Source organism: Pipistrellus hanaki (genome assembly GCF_964339955.1).
Source record: "Pipistrellus hanaki genome assembly, chromosome: 18".
NCBI lineage: Eukaryota > Metazoa > Chordata > Mammalia > Chiroptera > Vespertilionidae > Pipistrellus > Pipistrellus hanaki.
In genome coordinates this window covers 14,674,757-14,701,253 of record NC_140520.1, presented here as the reverse complement: position 1 = coordinate 14,701,253, position 26,497 = coordinate 14,674,757, and the positions used below count along the sequence as shown (strand labels likewise).

Genomic DNA, 26,497 nt, shown 5'->3' with positions numbered 1-26,497 from the left:
ATGGGCACACATGGCTGCAAGGGGAACTGGGAAATATAGTTCCTATTGGGCAGTCCCATCCCCACAACAACCCTTTGGTGCTGTATAAGGAGAACAGATTTTAGTGAACAACTAGCAGTGTCTGCCACTCCTATAACCATGAAAATTCTATGTTCATCTTTTTCTTGATATGCTCATCCCACCCATCCAGTTACTACACCGAGCTCAAGTTTGGGGATCTCTAGTGACTTGCAATTATCTGCCTCCCATTCAAATGAGGCTCCTTGTGGTTCAGCAATTCATTAACTGAAAGGAAATCACGAACCTTCTCTAGCAACCAATAAACCATGGGCTAATAGAAGCAGGATAGTTGTATTAGATGTGGTTGTTCTTAAGTGGTTCTTGGCCCTTCTGCTACCATAAATCTTGGGGAGGGATAGAATGAGAAGCTAACTTTTCTGAAATCTCAAGGAAGAGACTTCATAAGGGACCAATCAAAAAATGGGCAAAGGACCTAAATAGATACTTTTCTAAAGAGGACATACAGAAGGCTGAGAGATCTATGAAAACATGTTCAAAGTCATTAATCATCCAAGAGATGCAAATCAAAACCACAATGAGGTGCCATCTCACACCTGTCAGAATGGCTATCATCAACAAATCAGCAAACGGTAAGTGTTGGCAAGGAAGCAGAGAAAAAGGAACTCTCCTTCAGTGTTGGTGGGAATGCAGACTGGTGCAGCCACTGTGGGAAACAATATGGCGTTTCCCAAAAAATTAAAAAACTGCCATTTGACCCAGTAGTACCACTTCTCAGACTATATCCCAATAAAACAGAAATATCAATCAGAAAGGATATATGCACCCCTATGTTCAGAGCAGCACAATTTACAATAGCTAAGATTTGGAAACAGCCTAAGTGCCCAATAGCAAATGAGTGGATCAGAAAACTGTGGTACATCTACACAATGGAATACTATGCTGCTATAAAAAAGAAGGAATTCTTACCATTTGCAACAGCATGGATGGAACTGGAGAACCTTATGCTAAGTGAAATAAGCCAGTCAGTGAAGGATAAATACCGCATGATCTCACTCATTTGTGGAATATAAAGAACATTATAAATTGATGAACAAAAATAGATACAGAGGCAAAGAAGCATTGAACAGACTGTCAAACTACAGTGGGAAGTTAGGGGAGAGTTGGGGGGGGCGGGCGGTAAGAGATCAACCAAGGAACTTGTACACATGCATTTAAGTATAACCAATGGACGCAAGACACTGTGAGGACAAATGCCAGTGGGTAGGGAAGGCCAGGGAGTGGAGAGGAGGTCAATGGGGGGAAAAAGGAGGCATATGCACTACTGTTTATAATACTTTAAACAATAAAAGTAAATTAAAAAAAATAAATGCAGTTCAACTAGAGTGTTGTAAAAGCAGAAATTAGCCAAAAAGGAAAGGATGCAAAAAGAAAGGAGATGAGAAATGGAAGAAGGACTTGTGACTAAATAAGAAGTAAAAATGTCCTCCTAGCCCTAGCCAGTTTGTCTCAGTGGATAGAGCATCGGCCTGCTTATGAAGGGTCCCAGGTTGGAGCCCGGTCAAGGGCATGTACCGCCCTTGTAGGCTCCTCCCTGGCCTGGGCCCTGGTCAAGGCTGGTGCAGGAGGCAACCGATCGATGTGTTTCTCTCACATCAATATTTCTCTCTGTCTTTTAGTCCTCTCCCTTCCACTCTCTCTAAAAGATCAATGGAAAAATATCCTTGGGTAAGGATTAAAAATATATCTATAATAATAAAAACATAATATGCTAATTAGACTGGATGTCCTTCTGGGTGTCCTTCCAGACAACCTTCCAAACAAAGCCGAGGCGGCCAGGGAAGCCCGGGTCCCAGGTGCCAGAAGGAAGGTGGTACCGCCAACCAGGGGAAGGCCTACTCTTGCATGAATTTCGTACATAGGGTCTCTAAAATATATAGAGATAGAGATAGAGATAGAGATAGAGATAGAGATAGAGATAGAGATAGAGATAGAGATAGAGATAGAGATAGAGAGATATATCCTCTTAAAGAGGCAGTATGCACAGTGATGGAAAGCTCAGGCTTATAGCAAGACTGCCTGGCTTGCATCCTTTCCCACTTACTTGTGAAATGGGGATAATGATAGTATTGCTTCACAGCATTGCTGAGAAAATATTGCCCATTCCCATTTAGCCTTTTGAACCGTACAGGTAAGCCCTTGAGAAATGATAAGGATTAACTCCACGAACAATATCTTTGAGGTGAAACCAGTAGGTCAACACCCAGGGCGGTCACTGGCATCCAACCATCTTGAGCAAAGTTGACTGGGAGTAGTAGACGGTGAGCAAAGGTGGGTTGCATCAGCCACAGCTTACCACCTCCCCAACAACGCACCAGGGCAGATTCCTGGGATGGGCCCTGACCATGGTGAGCCAGTCAGTGAAATTATATTTTTTTAAAAATGAAGTTACATTTTAAAAAGCGGATAGCTTGTGGGCTTTACGTCCACATGCAATGGCATAAAACACTTTTTTTTAATGTATTTTTATTTTATGGAAGTCTTCAGCCTGTGTTTTTGGTCTTCTCCACCCAACTATAAGCTCCCCTTAAGTAGGAACCATAATCCACTCTGTAAATGTCTCTCAGGACACAGAACCAAAGATCCCATCTGTGGAGTGGGGGTTAGGGTGCGGGGGCGGACCTGTCTGAACAGATCGGAAAGATTGGGCTTCTCCCCTTCAGCTGACTTGCTCTGGGGTGGGTGACAGTTCCCCTTCACCAGGAGGAATTTGTCACTTTAAGGTGGAAACCAGGAAGTTCGCAGTGGGTGCAGAGGGGCGGGGAGGATGGAGTTAGGTCTCTCCAGACGAGTGCAGGCAACTGCGCTGAAAAAATTGAGAAGTCTGGAGGACTCATTTTTGTCCGCCCAAAGCAGGTTCCGCCGCCTTTAATTCCCCTCCTCCTCTGCCCATCCCCACATCCTCACCCCGAGAGAGGCGGCGGGGGCGGCCAGTGGGCGGGGTGCTGGCTGAAAGCGGTGGTGCTGCCCAGCCCCGCCCAGTTGGCTGTGGCTGTTGTTTGCGCTTTGTTGCTTTATATTTCTGTGAAAACAGTCTAAAGTGCAGTGGAGCCTCCAGACTTGCAGCTGACGGACCTGCCCGGGGCTACAGGAAGGACAGGTAGTGAGATCGCGTCCGACAGCTGCGCTCGCAGCGCTGAGCCTCCGCTCGGAGGCACGGGGCTCCCGGTCCCGCCAGTAAAGCCAGTCCCAGTGGCTAAGGAGACAGCAACTCTGGCTTCCACAGAGACATCTGTTGCAAGTTCTGTCTGGATGCCTTGGCCAAGGTCTCTTCTTGAAAGGTGTTCACTGACGTGCGCTTTCTTGTCTTTTGCCATCCATTCTTCAGGGCACAGTGGGCAGACCCAGCCCTGTGAAGTCCTCAGGAGACCATGACCACCAGCAAGAGAATCGCCGTGATCGGGGCGGGCGTGAGCGGGCTCACATCCATCAAGTGCTGCCTGGACGAAGGCCTGGAGCCCGTCTGCTTTGAAAGGTCCGATGACATCGGAGGGCTCTGGAGGTTCCAGGTACGAATCTCCTGGGGTTCATAGTGTCTGGGACCCTCCCTGTAAGTTGGTACCTGAGATATTTTATCTTAGACATCTTATCTGGTGTCAGGAGATAGGATGGCCTTGACAGTGATTTAAATCTGCTGCAGTTCCGCCTGCTGACCTCTTGGTAGCAGCCATCCACCTCTGTGTGGGCTCCTCTTTCCCTAGGCTGGCAGCAGAGGAGAGCATGGGTATCATTTGTGTGTGTTTGTTTGTTTTTTTCTTTACTGATGTCCGGAACAATGGCACAGAGGTCATTTTCAATGATTGAGTTGTGCTGCTGTCCATAAGAGGATGGTGTGAGGGGAGAACAGAATAACAAACAAAATATGAAGTGATGAGAAAATGTAGAGTGGTTGCTCCTAGTCCGTGTTAACAGGTGATTGTAGATTACCTGCTTACAGCAACTCTTCCTCCTCCTTCTCTTCCTCCCTCTCCCCCTCTTCCTCCTCCCTCTTCCCCTCCTCCTTCTCCCTGTCCCCCTCTTCCTCCTCCCTCTTCCCCCCTCCTTCTCCCTCTCCCCCTCTTCTTCTTCCCTCTCCCTTTCTTCCTCCTTCCTCTCCTCCCCTCCTCCCTCTCCTCCTCCTCTTCCTCCTCTTCCTCCTCCTCCTCCTCTTCACTCTCTCTTTTGAATCCCAGTTCACTTTAGATCATTCTCTCAAAATCCTAGTCCTTCAGTAGAATATAAAATCTGGCCTCCTTCTATCCTTTGAACTTTTACTTCACTGGAGAAATCAAACCAGTGGGTCAAAGTCCTTGTCTACAGAAAAAGGCAGAGGACTCCTGCCACTGGACTTTCTTGTCTTTGCAAATATTCAGTTTTAAAGTTGAATTGCTTTAATACACACACCCAGCCCTGCAACTTGTTACCAAAAGTTATCACCTACTTAAATGATAGTTAAGCTTATTCTATGCCAAAGAATATTAACTGCCTCTGCCGAAACCTGTTTGGCTCAGTGGTAGAGCGTTGGTCTGCAGACTGAAAGGTCCCGCGTTCGATTCCAGTCAGGGGCATGTACGTTGGTTGCGGGCACATTCCCGGTGGGGGGTGTGCAAGAGGCAGCTGGTCGATGTTTCTCTCTCATCGATGTTTCTGACTCTCTATCACTCTCCCTTCCTCTCTGTAAAAAAAAAAAATCAATAAAATATATTTAAAAAATATATATATTAACTGCCTCTCCTGATCTCCAAAGTAACACATATTGGGTTTGTTTTTAAACTCACTTTCTAACCCATTGAATGGTATTGGGGTATCCAAATATGTTTCCTATTTCATAAAAACTAATAGTGTTGACTATATTTTTTTAAAAAAGAAGTGGCTTCAGAGAGAAGGTAGGTGATACTGGAAGCAGAGGTCAGAGTGATGCCATTGCTGGAAGGGGCCATGAGCCCACGGAATGCAGCCAGCCTCTGGAAGGTGCAAAAGTAAGGTGACCAGACGTCCCGCTTTTTAACAATTTGTCCTGGGTCCCTCGGTGTTTTAAGAAAGTCCTGATTTTTGGAAATAATGCACGACAAGCTAGGGAACGGCGAGAGAACGGGAAGGGAATATACGGTTTTCAGTGGCCATGTGGCTATTTAGCCAGGATATGAGTTTTATACTATTTTTGTTAATTTTATATTGTTAAACTTTAATAATAACAAATAATTGTTGAGAACTGATTATCGAAAACTGCTTATCAAAGTTCGCATTGTCAGTTGTTAGAATTCAACCACCATTGTTTGGACTTAATGAACAATGGCATTTTTGAGCATTGGCAATGACGAAAACATTTTGTAACTATTTCTCAGATGATATACATCTTATTGCATGCTAGTAAGCTAGTTAAACAAGTGATGTCATTACAAATCAGCTGTTCAGATAATTTAGGTAAGTTGTTTATTTATTTCATAAATACATAAATTTTCTTGAATTTAGCAGACAGTACTCATATTATTTATATTTTATAGTGGCGGCAAAAAGTCTAGTGCCGGCCTTGAAAGTGACATGACTATACATAATTTTTATTTATTTATTATATTTGTAAATTGTACTTACGTTGAAATTTTAAAAAATATATTACAATGCTATTTTTGCGTTCTATGAAAATTTTTGTTGCTCCATATAGATCAAATTTTTAATCAAGAACCCCCCCTCCCCCAGTCAATGGTGTCCCGCTTTACCAATGTTAAAATCTGGTCACCTTATGCAAAAGGCAAGGGGAAGAGCCTAGCGGCTTCTGTAGGCCTGGAACCTAGCCAGCTCCTGGATTTTAGCCCGGTGAGATCCCTGTCAGAGGCCTGATCTTCAGAACTAGTGAAGATTACATGTCAGGGGGAGTTCACACAGGAACTTTGTGTTCATTGGTGAATGCATATCCCAGGAGAAAGTGGGAGCTCTTGAACATTTCGACTGTCATTCAAACCTTTCTAGAATGATGGAAGTTTTGAGATAAGGGATTAATCACATCTTGAAACTATGACTGTCATTCAAACCTTTCTAGAATGATGGAAGCTTTGAGATAGGGGATTAATCACATCTTAAAACTATGTTATGAAAACTGTGGGAAACTGGAGGGTATGTTGCAAAAAGAAGAACAGGGCTGTAAGGATAATACGGTCTCGAAGCCCAAATGGGCCCATCACTCAGAAAAGAAAATACTTTTGGAGAGCAGACCAAAGGCAGGACATGCTTTGATTTGGTTGCTGTGCCTGGACCCTGACCCGCTCCGGGAGTTTGCTTCAGTTTTGACTATTCTCTGGTCCCTGGAACAGGTTGAGATGTTTTTAACACCATACAAGATCAGCCACCTTGGTATTTGAGGCAGACCCACAGACTGCAGAGCCTAAACCGCCCCCTTACCCTGCTACACGGCACACAGATATTTCTCCTTACTCCTATGTAACCATCTAGCTGGCAGGAGAAGGGGAGAAGCAGTCCCCCCCAACCCCCGGACATGAAGCCCACTACTCACTCCATTTTGCCAGCAATATTAAATACATGCTGTTCATTTGTGTGTGTTTTAAAGTGGCTTCATAGCATCCCTTAGTTGAAGAGCAGTATAATCCTCTGCATCTAGGCTCTGTCTTTGGGGACTAACTCTAATCAACAATAGTCCTTTTTTAGTTCATGAGTGGATACCCCTTAGAAAACCACATCCCCCATGCCTCTGTCATAATCGGTCTGGGGCATGGGCTGAAAAGGCTGTTAATTAATACTTATAATCAACAGAACATGCTACTTTTGAAATCCAGCCACAACTTAGTTGTAGAGGTTAACAGCATAGTCTTGGTTCAACTCCTATATCGGCACCTACCAGCAGTGTGCTGTTGGGGAAAATCAGTAAATCTCTCTGTACCTCTGCTTCTTCATCTTTAACAAGGAGATAATTTTTTTTTTAAAAAAAAAGGAGATGATAATCATACCCACTTCATAGAGTTATTGTGGGGATTAAGTACATGAATAATTGTGTCATTCTTTAATAACAATGCCAGTTGTACAGTAAGTGCTGCATGCCAGTTATTATTCAGTAGGCCTGGAGTGGGGCCCAGGTAACTGATTTTTATCTCCAAAGTGGTTTAACCCTATTCTCTGTTAAAGACTTGGGATTTTTTCTGATTATCTTCTTGACAAAATTTCAATACCATATAAACTACTTCCTTGAAAATAAATTTTCAAGGAAATAGTTTAAACTAATTCCTTGAAAATAAATTTTTAAAAAAGCTATATTTCATCATAACTCTCTGACTTACGTTAAGACAGACCACATAGGTGTCTATTATAGATTATGTATCATATTCATATTCAAATATCTGTTCTTTTGTGACAGGTCCCAGGGATTTAGCATGAATTTTTTTTTTTTAATTCTCAAATGTCATCACTTGCGTTTTCTTTTCTCTAGTCCAGGGGTCCTCAAACTTTTAAAGTGGGGGCCAGATCACGGTCCCTCAGAGAGCTGGAGGGCCGGACTATATGAACTACTAATTCCTACTGTAACACCTCGGCTGCACTCACTGCCCAAAAAACCTGGCGGGCCGGATCAGACTCCTCTGCGGGCCGCATGTGGCCCGCGGGCCGTAGTTTGAAGACCCCTGCTCTAGTCCATCTGCCAAACAGAAGGAGGATTTACCACTTGCCTCCTTCTTGTTATTGTTGAAGCTTTATATTATAGTAATAATTATCCCCTCTTACCCATCGAGAATACATTTCAGGATCCCCAGTGGATGCCTGAAACCACAGATAGTACCAAACCCTATATATAGTATGTTTTTTCCTATACATACATACCTCTGGTAAAGTTTAATTTATAAATTAGGCACAGAAGAGATTTAACAATAATAAGAATAAAGTAGAGCAATTATACTGTAAAAAGTTATATCAATGTGGTCTCTCTTTTAAAATATCTTATTGTATTGTACTCAGCTTTATACTTACAGGAATCACTTTATGGTTTCTCTTCAGCTTGTCAGAATTGCCAGCATCACTACTCCTGTACTTTGGGGCCATTATTAAGTAAAATAGGGTTTCTTGTGTCCTTGAACACAAGCACTGTGATACTGCTGACAGTCAATCTGATAACTAGGATGATTTACCAGCGATTAACTTGTGGAGAGCATATACAGCGTGGATATGCTAGACAAAGTGATGATTCATGCTGTCGGCAGGTTAGAAAGGACAGAATGACATTGTATCGTGCTGCTCAGAACAGCCCAAAATTTAGAACTTAGGAATTGTTTATTTCTGGAATTTACCATTTAATATTTTCAAACAATGAGTAACTAAAATCCCAGAAAGCCTACTGCATATATAAATTCTCAAAATATTAATTTCAATCAATTCTTGATCTCATCACTAATGTTAAGACTGATAGTGGAAAAGTACATTCTACTAACTTACACTCGGCTCCAGCATAAGTTCCAATTTCACCTCATTTTTTTTTAAAACTGAGTAATTGTCTTTTAAATGAATAAAAATGAGGTAAAATGGGGACATAAACTGGACGGAATGATTCCTGGAGAGCAGGCTCATTAGTATAATGAGGACTGTTGTTAAATAGAGTTAGTCCCCAAAGACAGAGCCCAGATGCAAAGGACTGTACTGCTTGCTCTTCAACTAAGGAATGCTAGGAAGCCACTCAAAAACCCTCACAACTTACTTAGGCTTTGCAATATGAAGACTTACTCAGATGGGCAGTTCTCACTTGGAATTTCAGGTCATGGCAGTCAGGTGACTGGGACTGGACATCTGCTATGGTCTCTTTGCTCACGTGTTTAGAACGCCACTAGGATAACTAGAACTTCTGGGAACTGGCTGTGCATTTCTCTACCATACATTCTCTTTATGTGACTAGCTTGGGCTTCCTCACAGTACGGTAGTCTCAGGGTAGTTGGACTTTTTACATGACTGCTGACTTCCATGAGAGCAAGCTTTCTAAGAGACTTAGGCAGTGGCTGCAAGACTACTTATGACAGTTTCGGAAGCCATTCAGTATCATCCCAACTGCATGCCTTTGGTCAAAAGCAAGTTGTGCCAAAACCAGTTTGGCTCAGTGGATAGAGCATTGGCCTGTGGACTGAAAGGTCCCAGGTTTGATTCTGGTCAGGGCCATGTACCTTGGTTGTGGGCACATCCCCAGTGTGCAGGAGGCAGCTGATCGATGATTCTCTCTCACTCTCTTCCTCTCTGTAAAAAATCAATAATATACATATATATGTATATGTATATGTATATACATATATATGTGTATATATATACATATATATATATATAAAGTCATAAATACAGCTCAGATTCAAGAGGAAAAGACTACAGAAAGGCACAATACTAGGAGTTGTAGAGGTGTGTATAACTTTAAAAAAAAATCTTTTTGAAGTGTTAATTGACTGTTTATAAACCATGAAGTTAATTCTCAAGTGGCTATGAATGCTTCTTATTTATTGCAGGAAAATCCTGAAGAAGGAAGAGCCAGTATTTATAAATCAGTGATCATCAATACTTCTAAGGAGATGATGTGCTTCAGTGACTATCCTATTCCAGATCACTTTCCTAACTTCATGCACAATTCCCAGGTCCTGGAGTATTTCAGGATGTATGCCAAAGCATTTGACCTTCTAAAGTATATCCGATTCAAGGTAGGGGAATTTTGTGGGTACCTTTGTGTTTGAGGTTGTTTGTCAATTACATGAATAATGTGGTTTCATTCACCAGTGCTTACACATAAATATTGGTTTGATATCAATGTATCTATCCTACCTAGACAAAGACTACACTCTTTGTCTTCTCTGTGCCTGAAAAATATTCACAGAAAGGTCTCTATTTTATATATTTTTGGCTGCATCTCTAGCAAGCCTCCTACCAAAATGTTTTCATTGCCTGTATTTTATACTATTTGATTGCAATAAAACAAATGAGGGGAGGTGTTTTTCTAGTTATAGAGGGAAATTGACAGGTATGGGAACTTTAAATTCCTCTGGTTCTACAACTTGTCCACTAGTGCTTAGCCCTTTTATATTTTTCTGAAGTATTTTCCAGTGCATTATTTTATACAATCACAGCAACGCAGGGAAGGGAAGTGATTATTGGGAAGTTACTAAGAAAGCAAAAAAGTTAACTCTGGTGAAAGCTTGAATTCTAGTCTTTGTTCTATTATTAATCATCTTGTGACCTCAGACAAGTTCCTAAACTTGCACGTGTCTTAATTTTCTTTTCTGTAAAACAAGATGATTGTACTAGGTCACTTAAATGGTTTCTTCCTGCTGTAAAGTCTTCCATACTCTCCTATAGTTTTCAGCCATGACTGTAGAAGAACAGATATTTCTGTCAGCTAGCACAACAAGCCCGAATCTTCCACCTTTTTTCCCTTGGATGAAAATGCTGCCAGAGGAGAACACGAGTGGGAACCATCCGCTGTTTGTCGGGTTTTGAGGGCTCGGCTGAAATAAAAATTTTCAGAAGCTGCGTGGGAGGATGAGTGGTGGCAGTAGATTGCATTGGCATAGAATTACATTCCTCTGGTTCCAATGCCCCATTTCCCCAAAACCAGTCCCAGAGGAGGGGCAGCTGGAAGTCCATCAGAACGCCACTAGGATAACTAGAACATGGAAAGAGGGTCAGCATCCAGAGTTTCCCTTCTGTGTTGCAGCTGGTCTGGTTCAGCATCCAGAATAGACTGCAGTCAATTAGTCTGTGTGTGGAGTTGGGCCATGTGGGTGAAAGGTAGCTCAGCCCAACACCAGCAGGAGTCCCAAGAGGGCTAAGGCTACGAGTGTGTGTGTGTGTGTGTGTGTGTGTGTGTGTGTGTGTGTGTGAGAGAGAGAGAGAGAGAGAGAGAGAGAGAGAGAGAGAGAGACAACACAGAGTGAGCCAAGTGTCAGTTCTTTGTTTAGAAGTTTAGATATTTTAGGTTTTGTGCACACTTCAGTGGCCATGCTCATCTTGGCCAGTTACCTGTTTCCAGGTGTGATTGATGGGCAAGCATTTCCCACATCACTCAGACCCTACTGGGCACATTCTAAACTGCCTTTGTCTAGTCCCTTCCCCCATCAATGCGTGGGGAGCAGATTTGGACCTTTTAAATGTAGCTTTCTGGCATAGCTGTATAAACGGCACGCCTATATCTTTTGGTCTCCCCTTTCACCTCTTTCCTGTTAAATAATAACCAAGTTATTACAACAGTATCAAAAACTCTTAGGACTGCCGAAACTGGTTTGGCTCAGTGGATAGAACGTCTGTCTGTGGACTGAAAGGTCTCAGGTTCGATTCCAGTCAAGGGCATGTATCTTGGTTTCAGGCACATCCCCAGTAGGAGGTGTGCAGGAGGCAGCTGATCGATGTTTCTCTCTTATTGATGTTTTTGACTCTCTCTCCCTCTCCTTTCCTCTCTGTAAAAAAATCAATAAAATGTATATATATTTAAAACTCTTAGGATCTATGCTCTTAACAACTTTCAAATGCTAGTATACCATACAGCAATGTTAGGTATAGTTACATGTAGTACATTGCATCCCTTGTACTTATTTATCTTATAACTGGAAGTTTGTACCTTTTGACCACCTTAATTCAATTCCCCTATCCCTACCTCCCTTCTACTTTCTGATCATTCTGGTAAATCATGCCTTTTTCTGTTTAATAACAATAATAAAACATTCAGTGACATCTTCCAAAGTAAGTTGTTTCCAGCCCAATGGTATTTCTCTTCACTTGTTTAAATACTTACTGAACATGTTTGTTACCATTCTAAGTAGTGAAGATACAAAAACAAAAATAAAACAAAACCCAGTGATTTCATAGTCTAAAGAAATAGAAAAACGAAGAAAAATTTTATTATAAACCTAAGTAATAAAAACAAAAAATATTGACCTTAAACAAAAAGTTAGCCAGATATTTCTCCAGCAAAATGGGTTTATTCAGGTACAACAAAGTGTTGCAATCTGGAACAGGCAACCATGGTGGGCCACATGCAAGCCTGCTGAGAGAGAGAGAGAGAGAGAGAGAGAGAGAGAGAGAGAGAGAGAGAGAGAGAGAGAATTCTTTTATAGAGGGAAGAAGAAATTGGGAGGGCAGTTACAAAGAGTTCTCCCTTTTATGCTTCATGATTGACATAGGGCATGACAGATCCCCTCCCCCCACTTCCCACTTCATTTTGAGTGAGGTTTCTATTTACTTTTTTTTTTTTTTAAGTGATAAATGCTATAGAGATTTACATACGGCAGCTCAGAGGAGGGATGCTTAACTCATCTGGGCATCAGTCATCAGGCACCAGGGAAGTTTTCCTAGAGGAGATAATTAAAGGCTGAAGGGTGAGCAGGAATCAGTCAAATGAAGAAGGTATAAAAAAGATGATCCAGACAGAGGCACCAGCGTGTGTAAAAGCAAGAACTATAAGTAGTGCAAGATGGCTAGAGCATAAAGATGTCATGTCTCTATTAGACATTATGGTCATAGACCCTAGAAGCACATAGGAATACATTCTTAATGTTTCTTTAGGCTGGGTAGATTAATATCTATCTATCTATTTTTTTGTTATTTTATTTTTTTAAGTTTTTTTTTATTAAATTATTATCTGTGTACATATTTTAACAATGCCCCCCCTTCCATACATACCCTCCCTCCCCAGAGTTTTGTGTCCATTGGTTGTACTTATATGCATGTATACAAGTCCTTCGGTTGATCTCCTATCTCCTTATCTAAAAGCAACAAGTTAATACCACTTACTATCCCATTTCACAACTTCTTCTTTTATAGTTATGTGTTGAAATAGGCATTTATGGGAGCCACTGGGATGTTTTTCTACTCTACTAAGAATGGGAGCCCTCTAGCTCAGCACAGGTTTAAAGTTAGGCAATGAGAACAAGACGTGGGGTAAGAAGACATCAGAGAGCCTTAGGATGTTTGCGGGTCAGGGGAGGAATGGGCATTTATTGCACAGAGTATCTTAGGAGAAGTCTAAGCTTTAGTCAAGTATTGCATTGCCTCAGGGTAGTGATTTTCAGCCTTTTCACCTCCTGGCACATGTACTAATTACTAAAATTCTGCAGCACCCCCCCCCCAAAAAAAAAAAAAAAATTTTGTTTTTGCCAATCTGACAAGAAGTAGGTATAATTTAAATTCATTCACACCAGATGGCTCTTGTTGTGTTGGCTGTTGTCATTTTTCTTTTATTTGACAGTCTCAGGGGAAAAGAGGTCAGTGCCTCTGACTAAATAGTCAGGTATTGCATGTTTTAAAAATGCGTGCAGCACACCACTTGAAAATCGCTGCCTTGAGGGATAATCCAAGAGACCTAATAATCTGCACTCTTCTAGAAGCGGAGAAGAGTACGTCATTAGCCAACTCTATTTTATTTAGCCTCTCTCATGGAAGTTTTCTCACTCTGGCCACATCTCACAAAAATGTTCTCACTGGTGGAATATGGACATCAAATATCCCTGCATGAGCCTTCTTGTGTGATATCAGCCCTTTGTGTCACACTCCACAAGGAGAGTCATGTCAGGAGAGATGTCCGCTGTAGAGGCTGTGGTTACCATCCCCTGTTGCTATCACTTTCCTTTTCAGACCGCTGTGTGCAGTGTGAAAAAGCGGCCTGATTTCTCCACTTCAGGCCAGTGGGAGGTGGTCACGGAATGTGAAGGGAAAAAGGAGATGAATGTCTTCGATGGAGTCATGGTTTGCACCGGCCATCATACCAATGCTCACTTACCCTTGGGAAGCTTCCCTGGTGAGTAGCCTACCAGGAAGAAAGACCCTTGGACCATACCTGTGACCTCGTCCCTGAGGAATGGGGGGATTTCGTTCTGAGTGATTCTGACCTTGAGGTGAAATGAGGCTTATCCTAATTCTGTATATCCTCCTAAAAGATGTTGGAAGATAGAGATAATGGTAATTTGGAGACTAGGGGAAAGTTAAAAGGTGCTATACAGTATATTAAGTTGCACAATGACTTTAGTTTTTCTAAGAATCCAAAGAGAAAAAGGTGGAGTTGATGTGTATTAATTAGGTTGAATAAGGATTTTCAGCAATCAAGGAAACAAACAGAAATACTGAGTTAATAAGGAAGAAATTAAAGCTTAAGGAAAGAATTTATTACCGTTTGGGGCCTGGATTTTTAGGCTCAAGAGCAGTCTATGTATATTCTAGAGTTTATAAAAATATATAGTCCAATTGAAATGGGGGTGGGTATTTAAAGAGGATGAAAAAACAAAAGAGAATGGAGGTTTTTTGAAGCCATTTGTATATCTGAGTCTACAAATCCAAAATATAAACATCCTGAGGGAAGCAGACTATTTATAATACAGAAGTCACAAGGTTCTGCCTTGAGGCTATGGGAGGGGGGGGGAGAAATAGGCAAAAATATTCAGACAGGCAAGTGTGCAACTGAGTAAAGGGAGGACGTGTAAAGAGTGTGTGTGTATGTATGTATGTATATATATATATATATATATATATATATATATATATATATATACACTCTGCAAAAAAAATTGTCAAATGATATCAGATAAACTATCACCTGATAATTATTTTCCCTTATCTTTCAGGAATTGAGAAGTTCAAAGGACAGTACTTCCATAGTCGAGATTATAAGAATCCAGAGAGTTTCACTGGAAAGAGAGTCATTGTAATTGGCATTGGGAATTCTGGAGGCGACCTGGCTGTGGAGATTAGCCACACAGCCAAGCAGGTTTGAATCAGCCAATTATTTGCTTTGCTTCTCCGAGAAAGCTGCAGGTGGACTCAACAGAGAGTATGGATACCTGTATATAGCCCATCAGTGCCGATGGCAAGTGTAGGGCTTGGTTTCATCGCCTCGGTTGGCAACATTATGATTGATGATATGATGGAGCCAAGGTTGTCAGTTAGATTCCCATCATTCGATTGGCCTCACACTAAGGAATTAGTTCATGAACACGACTGTGGTCTTAATCCCAATCAGCTGTTTCTTCAGAGTGTGCCTCTGGCATTGAAGAAGACCAAGTGATTGATGGGAGAGCTTATCAGGAGGCAGCACCCAGAAGTGTGGATCTTTGGTTGGCCAGAAATGCCATGCTCTTATGTGACGGAAAGCGCACTGCGTCACTGAAAGCTTTTCACGCAGAGGAGGGTGGGGGACTTTTCCTCTTTACTCCCCAACTGGAAAAAAAGAAGCACTCGAATTTTTCAAAAGACAACATGCTTATCAGTATGAAAGTGTCCACACTGTGGCACCTGAAGGCAGCTTGCCCCGGCCTTTGCATACAATTAGGCAACTCGGAATGCTATTTTCTCTAAAGCAGTGTTTCCCAAAGTGTGGTACGCATACCCCCAGGGGTACGGGAAGAGTTTGGTGGGGGTACGCGTGGGGATATGCACTGCACCGTGCTTAGCTGCGCCTAATTCTTCGTTCTCATGAGTACGAGGGGGACTCAGCGTTACAGAAATTATAGAAGGGGTACACATATGTCAGAAGATTGGGAAACACTGCAAGCAATTTCTGTGTCCTTGAGGTTTTCTTATTTGTTTGTTTTCATCATAGATTTTTTGTTTGTTTGTTTGTTTGTTTTCATCAGATTTTGAACTGGGAAGAAAGTGTCATTATTATAAATTCCTAGAAAAAGACATGTCATTTTTATATTTTGTTATTCATGTCTTTATTGAATCATAACTGTCAGCAATAGTTAAATATCTGGTTGTTCTTCCAATAACTTTAATTAAGGTGTGCTTCCCCACAAATATGTTTAAAAATTTTTTAATATATATATTTTTTATTGATTTCAGAGAGAAAGGGAGAGGAAGAGAGAGAGAGAGGAACGCCAATCAGCTGCCTCCTGCATGCCCCAAGCCTGCAACCCGGACATGTGCCCTAATGGTAATTGAACTGGTGATCTCTTGGTTCATGGGTCAATGCTCAAGCCCAGCTGGGCTTAAATTATTTTTTAAATAGAAGTTTAATGCTACAACTTGGTTACATGACCTATACTCAGAAACTCCATTCTCAGTCCTATCTCCATTTATCACCACAAAAGTGATTTCAGATGCTCCATGAATTAATTCAACAGCATCTATCAGGAAATAGCTATATAAACAAGAAAGGGTAAAAATGTGTGTGGGTATTATGATAAAAAGAATTTACGAGGTATGTAGTGGGGATCCAAAGCATGAGCCTTCTTTAATATTATTGACTTGTCCAATGGTCAGTTATAAGGGAACTAGGGGCCTTACATGCAATGAGAAACTGTAAATTGCCGAGGAACAAAGCATCCCACTTGGATGGAGATAAGGTAGTTGTGTCTGAGAGAGTCTGGGAAAACAAATAGCAAAACAATGTCTGCCTAGCAGGGACAGTACTGTCACACCAGTAAAGGAAGTCGAAGAAACTCAATTGCTGGGTATGACTCTTTGCTTTACATATTAAATTGTACTTATGAGAGATGGTTTGTAAATCAAACATCCTATCTAATAAAAGTCTAATATGCAAATCGATTGGTCGCTATGATGCACACTGACCACCAGGGGGCAGATGCTCAACACAGGAGCTGCCCCCAGCCCACAGGCCCTAGGCCGGCCAAAGCGGGTGCCAGCGGGGGGCCCTCAGATTGCCCCACCGGTTGCCCCACTATTGGCCCTGATCACAGGCCAGGGCTAGGGACCCTACATGGGCACAAATTTTGTGCACCAGGCCTCTAGTTTTAAATAAAACTATAAATGTCAAGAGTATCAAGGACAGTTTGTTATAAGAATTTTTGTGCTATAATGCTTTTGTGAAGAAGAAACATTCCTTTCTTTTTTTTCTAATTTATTTTTTATAAAATAGATTTCTATTGATTTTAGAGAGAGGAAGGGAGAGGAAGAGAAACATAGGAATTTCAATGATAAGAGAATCATCCATTCCCCCTCCTGTATTCCCCTTACTGGTTAGGGCTTGATCAGGATCCTAAAAATGAATAGGTTTTAGAGAATTAAGTGGATAGGGGCTTTTCAAGGAGGCATAATGACAGTAAAATGCAGTGGTGGTGAAGAGCAAGACATATTCTTGGTCAGTGACTATATCAATTTAATTGTAAGCTTAGTATCTGAGAAGGAAAATAGCAGGGAATAAAAAAAGATTGTGCAGGCGCTGAAAAGCCAGACTAATGAGTTTAAACTTACTCTTGAGGAAAACAGGGTACTGTTAAAGGATGATGAACCAAAGAATGGTAAAAGCAAACAATTTTTTCCTGTGCCCCAGGTTTTCCTCAGCACCAGGAGAGGGGCTTGGATCCTGAATCGTGTAGGGGACCAAGGATATCCTTTTGATGTGTTCTTCAACTCTCGGCTTCAACATTTATTTTCGAAGATTGCTGGTCAATCATTAACAAACACATATATGGAAAGAAGGATGAACCAAAGGTTTGACCACAAAATGTATGGCCTAAAGCCTAAACACAGGTATGTTCTCAGGATGGGATCAAACTCACAACCTGGTCTGTGCCCTGACCAGGAGTCAAACCTGCCACCTTTTGGTATATGGGACAACACTCCAACAGATTGAGCCATGCCAGCCAGAGCAGTACTAGTTCTTTTTATGTGATGTCCAACAACAACAAAATGGTGGCAGAGGGCAGTGCATGAATCATTCATTCATCCAACAAACATTGAGCACCTCTTACAAGCCAAGCATTATACTGGGAATGAGCATGCAGATATTAAAGACCTAATAGTAATACTAATACAAACAATAGCACCTTACCTTTTTGAGGAGTTAACATGACAAGCACAGTACTAAATGAGTTCTATGCATTATCTCATTTACCCCTCACACAACAGTCCTATAGATGGGCGTTTCCCCTCCATTTTACAAACATTGATACTTAGAGGAACTATCCCAAGAGCACACAAGCAATAAATGGCAGAATCGAGAAGTGGATTTTACCTTAAGAACTCTAATGATGAGACTGACAATAGGATAAGATAGAGAAATGCATGGCATGCTATGGGAGCATGAAGGATGGGAATCCTCACACAGCCTAGAAAGGAGACTGAAAGCATTTTTTAGAAGCTGATTTTAAATCCAACTTTTTCCCCCCTCCAACATTTTATTTTTTAAATGTTCAGATTTACTTCAGACAATATAGTAAGGATAATGAGCACCAATACCTTTCACTTAGATTCACTATATTTGCTTTCTCTCTCTCTCTCTCTCTCTCTCTCTCTCTCTCTCTCTCTCTCTCTCTAAATTATATCACACATAATACATACATACATTTTCTGAACCATTTAAATAGAAGGTGCTATCATCAAGACACTTTACCCTAAATTGTTCAACATGCATTACCTGAGAAAAAGGGCATTCTCCTACATAAACATAATACAATGACCATACTTGGAAAATTTAACATTGATAAAATATCATTATCTAATATATTTAAATTTACTGTTGTCCCAATAATATATATTTATAGCTTTCTTTTTTCAAATATAAAATCCTATCAGGTATTATTACACCATTGCATTTAGCTGTCCTGTCTCTTTAATTTCTCTTAATTTGAAATAATTCTCCTTTTTTAAAAAGACCCAAGCCAATTGTTTTGCAGAAAGTCTGTATGGTTTTTTGAGAAACCATACATGCACTCTCCAAATGAAACCATTCTTCCTTCACTTCTCTAACATCTTTCCTTTCAGTGACATCCAGGGTACAACTTCTGCTCTGAGATCCTGATCTGTGCCAGTATACATTAGACCTTTCCCAAATCCCATAGATAGACCAAGATGGAGGCCATTGGCATATTGTTTAACCACCTCCATCAAAATAGAATTTTACTTTCATGTTAACTGATTTTTCTCTCCCTCCCTGCCCCCATGATCACTCTCCTTTCTTTATTTTTGGTCTTTCTCACTACTCACAGAGCTCTAAACCAGCATCCAACAGTCAATGATGATCTGCCAAATCGTATAATTTCTGGGAGGGTGAAGGTGAAAGGAAATGTCAAGGAATTCACAGAGACAGCTGCCATATTTGAAGACGGCTCCAGGGAGGATGACATTGATGCCGTTATCTTTGCCACCGGCTATAGCTTTGCTTTTCCTTTCCTTGAAGATTCTGTCAAAGTAGTAAAAAACAAGATATCCCTGTATAAAAAAGTCTTCCCTCCTAACCTGGAAAAGCCAACTCTTGCATTCATAGGCTTGATCCAGCCCTTGGGTGCCATTATGCCCATTTCAGAGCTCCAAGGACGCTGGGTCACTCAAGTATTTAAAGGTAAGTAATCATGCAACTTAACGACTTAATTTCTTATAGTATGTTTAATTATACTTATGTTCTTGCTTTATTTTATTTTTTAGTTAAAATTTTCAATGTTGTCATAGTTGCAGGGATCCCCCTTTTCACCACCCTTCACTCATTTCCACCCACCCCCTTCCCACCCTCCTTTCCTCTTACCCTTCCTTCTTCCCATCCTCCCTAAGCAATGGGAAAAAATCCTCAAGTAAAGATTAAAGAAAATAGTAGTAGTAGTAATAATAATAATAATAATAATAATAGTAAACTGAAAACCTAAGATAAGAAGAGGAAGATAAAAAATGTGGTAAAATTATAATACGTATCTGAATAAGTAAATACTGCAAGATCAGTATCAATGAATTAAGAAAGAATTGTACCACAGAATATTGTATATGTACATAGAAGTTTTTATTTTTATTTTTAATTTTTTGCTTTTGATAAATTGGCTGCCTCTCCAAGGCAAGAAATATAACCTCCTTCCCCCATAATGTTTCTAGTTAATAGAAGTAAAAGGTATGGTTGTACTATATGAAGCAATTTGGAAATCAACTCTCCAAATATGTTTCTCAAGCATCATAAGGGACCTCTGCTTAATCTCAAATGAGGCATTTCAGCATCCCCTCATTGACTTATGAATACAAGTAATAATTCCCAAATGAGAAACCACATGGTGAAATACAGAAGTCTATTTCTTGAGTGGGGAGTTTCTGAGTCTCACAGTGTAAGGGGGATACCAGGATAAGAACGGGCCTGTGCCCAGGAGAGGGCAACCGACATGGGATAGCACGTGAAACCTGTGGTGTGGGGACCTTGTGCTCTGCTGCTGACGACGATAAGATTTGAAGAAGTTATGACAGTTGTTTTCAAATATTTGAAGGCCTGTCATATAAGATTAGACTCCGTGGCTTCAAAAGGCAGAGCTAAGACCAACAGTGCAAGTTGCATGGAAATAGATTTGGGGATCAAATAAAGAGAATATGTTCCAGCAACTAGAGCAGCCACACAATTAAATCATCTCCTCAGAAGGTAATGATGTCAGCATTGAGGTTGAAGGAGGAAAGAGATAACCATTTGATGAGTGTATTTGTAAAGAGAAGGCTTGTGTACAGTAAAATATATTACCATCCAGAATTTTAAGGAGTAACACCTTATGGCTGGGTATGACAAAATTTATCTGCATGCATGCCCTAACCGGTTTGGCTCAGTGGCTGGAGCGTCGCCTACGGACTGAAGGGTCCCAGGTTCGATTGCGGTCAAGGGCATGTACCTTGGTTTCGGGCACATCCCCAGTAGGGAGTGTTGCAGGAGGCAGCTGACCGATGTGTCCCTCTCATTGATGTTTCTAACTCTCTATCCCTATCCCTTCCTCTCTGTAAAAAATCAATAAAATATATATTTTTTAAAAATTATCTGCATGGCATAGTGCCTATAAATCTGGGCATAACGTTAATTCTTTAACCTTGAGTTGGTTATATTGGCTTAAATACTATTCTACCTTTCTAGCAAGGTCCTTGATGTCAAATTCCTACTATCGGAACTGTGCATCAGTGCTTAAATTTATCTGTCAAGGTTGGGCATTATGAGTTGCCCTTAGCCTTACCCCCATCCTGACCAAATAAAGTTTAGAAGGTGAGGATTATCTTCCATAGGACTATAGGCATGAAATGGGATTGAACATTATTTTTTACTTCCTTCTCCTGGGTTATAAAACCTCTTTGTTATTAAGAGTACAACTGTGGTTGTGCTCCCCTGCTCTTTCACTTTGTACTTTATTTTCCATATACTTTAAGGCCATTTATTATTTCCTTGTGTCCATACTTTATTTCTCCAATAAAGGACTATGCTAGGGAGGAACCAGGTACCAGTTGGAAGGCAGAGTTAAGCAAGTATCTTCCAAAGACAAAGGAGAATGTAGAAAGCTACTGTTGTTAGTTTATATTATTATATTATGGCGGTGCTAGGATAAAGGTTTAACCTCCTGGAGTAAAGAAAACTACCCTGTATTTCTTTGAATTCTCCAGAACACAGTAATTGTTAATAGGATTATTGTTCCTACTGAGGTAGCTTTACACTTATATTTTTGTTTTTTTCTCTTTAGGGCTAAAGACATTGCCCTCAAAAAATGAAATGATGACAGAAATAGCTGAGACTCAAGAGCAAATGGAAAAAAGGTGAGAAATTCTCCCAGGAAAATACGTGCTTCATTTTTCTATTTAATAAGAACAATATTGTACTATAGTTATCCTCAATTGTGTTAGTTTAAGGATTGAGATTGTATTGCGCAGGAAAAGGAAATAAGAGTTTGTGACAACAGACTGAAGAAATAGTACCAAGTGGTTCAGATATGGATGGGAAAGAAGAGAGAAGCTTACAAAAAGTGTTTAAAATCCTGTATGGAGGGCCTGAAAGAAATTGTCAAGTAGGAAAAGACACTTGGAGAGAAAATCAGGCCTATGGTTTCTGGCACTATTATTTGAAATGCTAGCAGAGCCACCAGAGACAGGAAGAGTGACAAAGAACTGAGTGATAAATGCGGTCGAATTCCAAATCCACCGGAAGGCTTACAACTCTGCAGAGGTCACTGTTCACACTGGCTCCTGGTGTGAATAGTCTGTGTGATATGAAAAGGTGGTAGCATCAACCAGCTGCTCAGTGCGTGGGTGGACACAGTAATTTAGCAATCTGAATTTCAGAACCGAACTTATTCACTGGTCAATGTGATTTGGACCAAGTGGAAGTTGATGGTAAGTTCCTAAAATTGTGTGCTAAAGTCAGAGGCACAATCATTCATGCCTAAAGATGTAGTTTTACTGGAATTGGTTATACTAGCGTACCTCTTCCCTACCTTGGAGGAGGAGAAAGTTTTTATTTAACCCTGGTACCCTTTCCAGGTCCTCTAGTTTCCTCTTTCCTTTCACTGCCAAATGTCTGCCGTAAATATTCTGCATGATATGCTCAATTCTCATCCTTTTCTCTCTCTGAAGGCCCCTGTATTGTAACTCCTTGCTACGGCTCTCCTGATAGTCAGTCATCCATGCCCATCTTCATTTTCCTCCTGGAGTTTGACACTTTTAAACATCTCATCCTTCTTGGAGTGCTTTCTTTCCTTGTTTTTCTGGGACTAATATACCTTATTTCAATGTTCCTGTTCCCTTTACTTTGGCTTATTTTTGTCTGGCCACCTGACTGAGCAGTCCCTATGGATATAATTCACCCTTTACTGAGAGTCCATTAGGTACATACACTAGATGGTTTATATGTATGAATTTATTCATTCCTCATAACAACCCTACAAGGCAGGTACTAGTGAATCTCTTTGTGAAAGATGCATGAATACTACAGCTTGCAACCCAGGATAGGATAAATGTATGTCTATAAATCCTTGAGCAAGCATGGCATCCATAAAGGAGAGCTCCCAGATTCTGTCCTGTCTTACCTTCTTCTCTTCTAAACTTTAGAATCTGCCCGTTCCTGTGGAATTTTATTTCATCAGTTCTACTTCAGATTTATCTTCTATTTTTTTTTTTTTTCCTGTCCTTGTTTTGGATTCTCCTAATAAGCCCATCTAATTTCAATTAATTTGACATGGCTTTTTCTCTTACTTCCTTTCTGTCCCACTGTTTTTTGTTTTATTTTTATTCTAGAAAAAAAAGAAAGAAATCCTACCACACAGGTATCATCATTACCACATTTCCCCTCTAAAAATCCCTTGTAGCTTTTCAAATCTGCATTTGGTGTAATCCTCCCACCTATCTCCATTTGGAGCATTACTTCCTCTTGTGGAATAAGTCATCCCCCCCCTCCCCTTTCAAGATTCTGAATTAACAATGGCCATCCAAAGCTGTGCTCTGTGGATCCCATTACCACTGCCCTCGTAAAAACAGTTGAGAGTCCCAAGCTTCAGAATGTTTACGGTGGGTTCTCTCTTTCTGATAAGATCAGAGTCCCCTGTAACTGGAACTGCTATACTTGCCTCTCTCTATCCATCCTTGTTTTCCACAACATTCCTCCTCTACTGTAGGTAGTGCCTACAGATATTTTATACTCACATCCTACTCTCATTCCTGCTTAATTCCTTCACTCTGCTGCCCCCCTGATTTGCAATACTTTCCTCTTTGTTGTCAGCTCGTTTGTGTCTTCCACATCCTTCAAGGACATATTATAGCTCTATTTTAGCTACCCTCTTCTACATTTCTACTTAGCAGTCTAAGATCACATCATTTTCCAAAACTCTTATATTCTATGTTTCACGTGTATCTATCTTCTATTCTTCTCCTTAAGGATAGAGACAATATCTTATCTTTCTTCTCTATTTTCCATACCTCCTAGTCCAGTGGTCAACAAACCGTGGCTCTCGAGCCACATGCAGCTCTTTGGCCCCTTGAGTGTGGCTCTTCCACAAAATACCACGGCCTGGGAGAGGCTGTTTTGAAGAAGTGGCGTTAGGAGAAGTTTAAGTTTAAAAAATTTGGCTCTAAAAAGAAATTTCAATAGTTGTACTGTTGATATTTGGCTCTGTTGACTAATGAGTTTGCCAGCCACCAGTGGGCCAAACAGCCGCATGTGGCTCGCAAGCTGCGGTTTGCCGACCACTGTCCTAGACTAATATTGAGCTAATAACAGACACTTAGAAAGCGCTGATTAATTGACTGATTGGTTGATTGACTAAATTATTGATAGGCCATGGCTTTTGTCTTCTCTGCTTCAGGTATGTGGAGAGCCAGCGCCATACCATTCAGGCAGACTATGTAGACACCATGGAAGAGCTTGCTGATCTGGTGGGCGTCAGGCCCAATCTGCTGTCTCTAGCTTTCACCGACCCCAAATTGGCATGGAAGTTATTAACAGGACCCTGCACTCCAGTCCAGTATCGCCTACAGGGTCCTGGAAAGTGGGAAGGAGCTCGAAAAGCATTCCTCACCACAGAAGATCGTATCAGGAAGCCTATGATGACAAGAGAGGTTGAAAGCAGCGATTCCACGACTTCAACAATAACAATGGCCAGGTTTATGCTAGCCATTGTTATCTTTGCTGTAATGATAACCTATTTTTAGCTGGATCTAGAGATGCTTTAGATGATTTAGAATCTGACAAGATTGAACACCTCTTGAGTTTCACCAAAAATCTTTTATTTCTCTTTCCAAAGCATTAATCCTCTTTCCCCTACAAGGCAATTTCAGCTTTTCATTCATATTGACTTATCTCCCTTCTTCTTAAGACCCATCATGTTTTCCTTCCAGCAATCCCTGGTCTGTAAGCTCTGATACTCTGTTAGTCTTTTTATGTCCTTAGCAGAGTTTTTATATGATAGGTGCTTAATAAATGTTTGTTGTTATCAAATATTATGGTGGGGAGCAGAAGACAATATCTGTATAAGAAATGGGTGATTCCATGTAACTCAGTTTCTGATAGGATTTAGTTTTCTATTAGAAGCTCAATTTTTAGTTTTTAATATTGAAATTAAGTGTGTTTCCTGAGGGATAAAAAGAAATAACGGTCTTATAACAGTTGTATATTCCTAAGATATATACATACTTAAACATTTTGTCTCATTAGCTGTTCACTAGTGTATCTGATATCTGGTCATTCTGACTCTTTTTCCCTCAGCAAAAGGTCTTTATTATCTCAATGAAGGAACTACCTTAAACTTTCTAGGATCATGGGTCATTCTAATAATCTAACATTTGTAGAAAGTTCAACCAGGGGACCGGGAGTTCTATAGCTCTCTATGATGTGCGCTAACCACCAGGGAGAAGCGCAGAATGAAGGAAGGCCCTGACTGGCAGGCAGAAGGCCCCGATTGGCCCTGATCACTAGCTAGGCCTAGGGATCCTACCCGTGCATGAATTTCATGCACCAGACCTCTAATAAATTTTAATAAATTAATAAATTAATTTTAATAAATTAATTTATTAATTGTTTTAATAAATTAATAAGAGGGGAAGAATACACAAATTTATTAATTTATAAATTGTTTTAATAAATTAATAAGAGGGGAAGAATACACAAATTTATTAATTTTATAAATTGTTTTAATAAATTAATAAGAGGGGAAGAATACACAAATCTCCAACCCAGAATTCTGAATAACTTATGTAGACACTCTGCCTTTGTCAGCCTATATATCACTTGGTTCTCTCACCTGTTTCGTTCTTGAACTAGTCAATTCCGTGGAGGAAGATACTTTGTAAGTAATCTGTTTGTTGTTAGTGCTGCCTAAAACATATGACCTGAGTACGTTAATGATTACTTAATTGCATAAGTAAATTTGACATAAGAGGTAAAAGTATGAATGTATTTTTAAAGGATCAAATAATATAGTGATTGTATCTCAACATAAATATACACATACATACAGAAGTATTATTAAGGAGAGTAAGGAGTGCTTAACATTTTGAAATGTTCTAGAAAACAGGGCAAGCGTGTTCTAGAAAATACTCTGGAATAGATCATTGACCGGACTCAGAATGTCATCTCTAATGTCCTGTTTGGTATATCCTGTCTGTAATTTACAGGCATTCCTTAGAGATATTGTGATTTCAGTTCCAGACCACCCTAATAAAACAAGTACTGCAATAAAGCGAGTTTTAGTCATTTTGCTGGTGGAGGGTCTTGCCTTCAATTAAAAAAAAAAAAAATGCAACACCTCTGAGACGCAGTCAAGCAAAGCACAATGAAATGAAGTATCCCGTAAATTCTAAAGCACACGTCCACCACTCCTCCTTGCCTGTGAAAGTCAGTATCTTAGCACAAGAAAGGAGGAGTGGTAGATGTCTTCCTTGGTCCTCACAGCTGTCTATCCCTGCTTTTTCAAATTTCCACCTTTAAAAAAAACAACATGTATTTTACTGATTTTTTTACAGAGGAAGGGAGAGGGATAGAGAGTTAGAAACATCAATCAGCTGCCCCCTGCACACTCCCCACTGGGTATGTGCCTGAAACCAAGGTATATGCCCTTGACCTGGGACCCTTGAGTCTGTAGGCTGACACTCTATCCACTGAGCCAAACTGTTTAAGGCAAATGCCCACCTTCTGGAAGCATCCAATACCTCTAGCTGATTAATACACAGGCATATTTCTATTAGTTTCCAGCAGGTGGAGCTGAATCACAAGGTTTTTAGCTCTGAGATCTCAGCATGGTCTCCCTTGACCTCTGGTCAGTGTAGCCAGGAT

The 26,497-nt window shown here is 40.6% G+C and overlaps 1 protein-coding gene across 2 annotated transcripts; it reads left to right on the top strand.

The window, feature by feature from the left end:
• The first annotated feature begins 2,679 nt into the window (after nucleotides 1-2,679).
• Nucleotides 2,680-25,904, top strand: LOC311612761 (flavin-containing monooxygenase 5). Of its 2 annotated transcripts, none has more exons than XM_084865989.1 (9): nucleotides 2,680-2,934; nucleotides 3,407-3,587; nucleotides 9,534-9,722; nucleotides 13,645-13,807; nucleotides 14,628-14,770; nucleotides 17,294-17,493; nucleotides 18,951-19,303; nucleotides 21,423-21,495; nucleotides 24,033-25,904. In XM_084865989.1, the coding sequence occupies exons 2-9, from the start codon at nucleotides 3,450-3,452 to the stop codon at nucleotides 24,376-24,378; spliced, it is 1,605 nt and encodes a 534-aa protein (XP_084722115.1). In that variant the 5' UTR covers nucleotides 2,680-2,934; nucleotides 3,407-3,449; the 3' UTR covers nucleotides 24,379-25,904. The 2 variants fall into 2 exon arrangements, with proteins under 2 accessions (XP_084722115.1, XP_084722114.1); XM_084865988.1 differs by lacking the exon at nucleotides 2,680-2,934 and adding an exon at nucleotides 3,005-3,178.
• The last annotated feature ends 593 nt before the right edge of the window (nucleotides 25,905-26,497 follow it).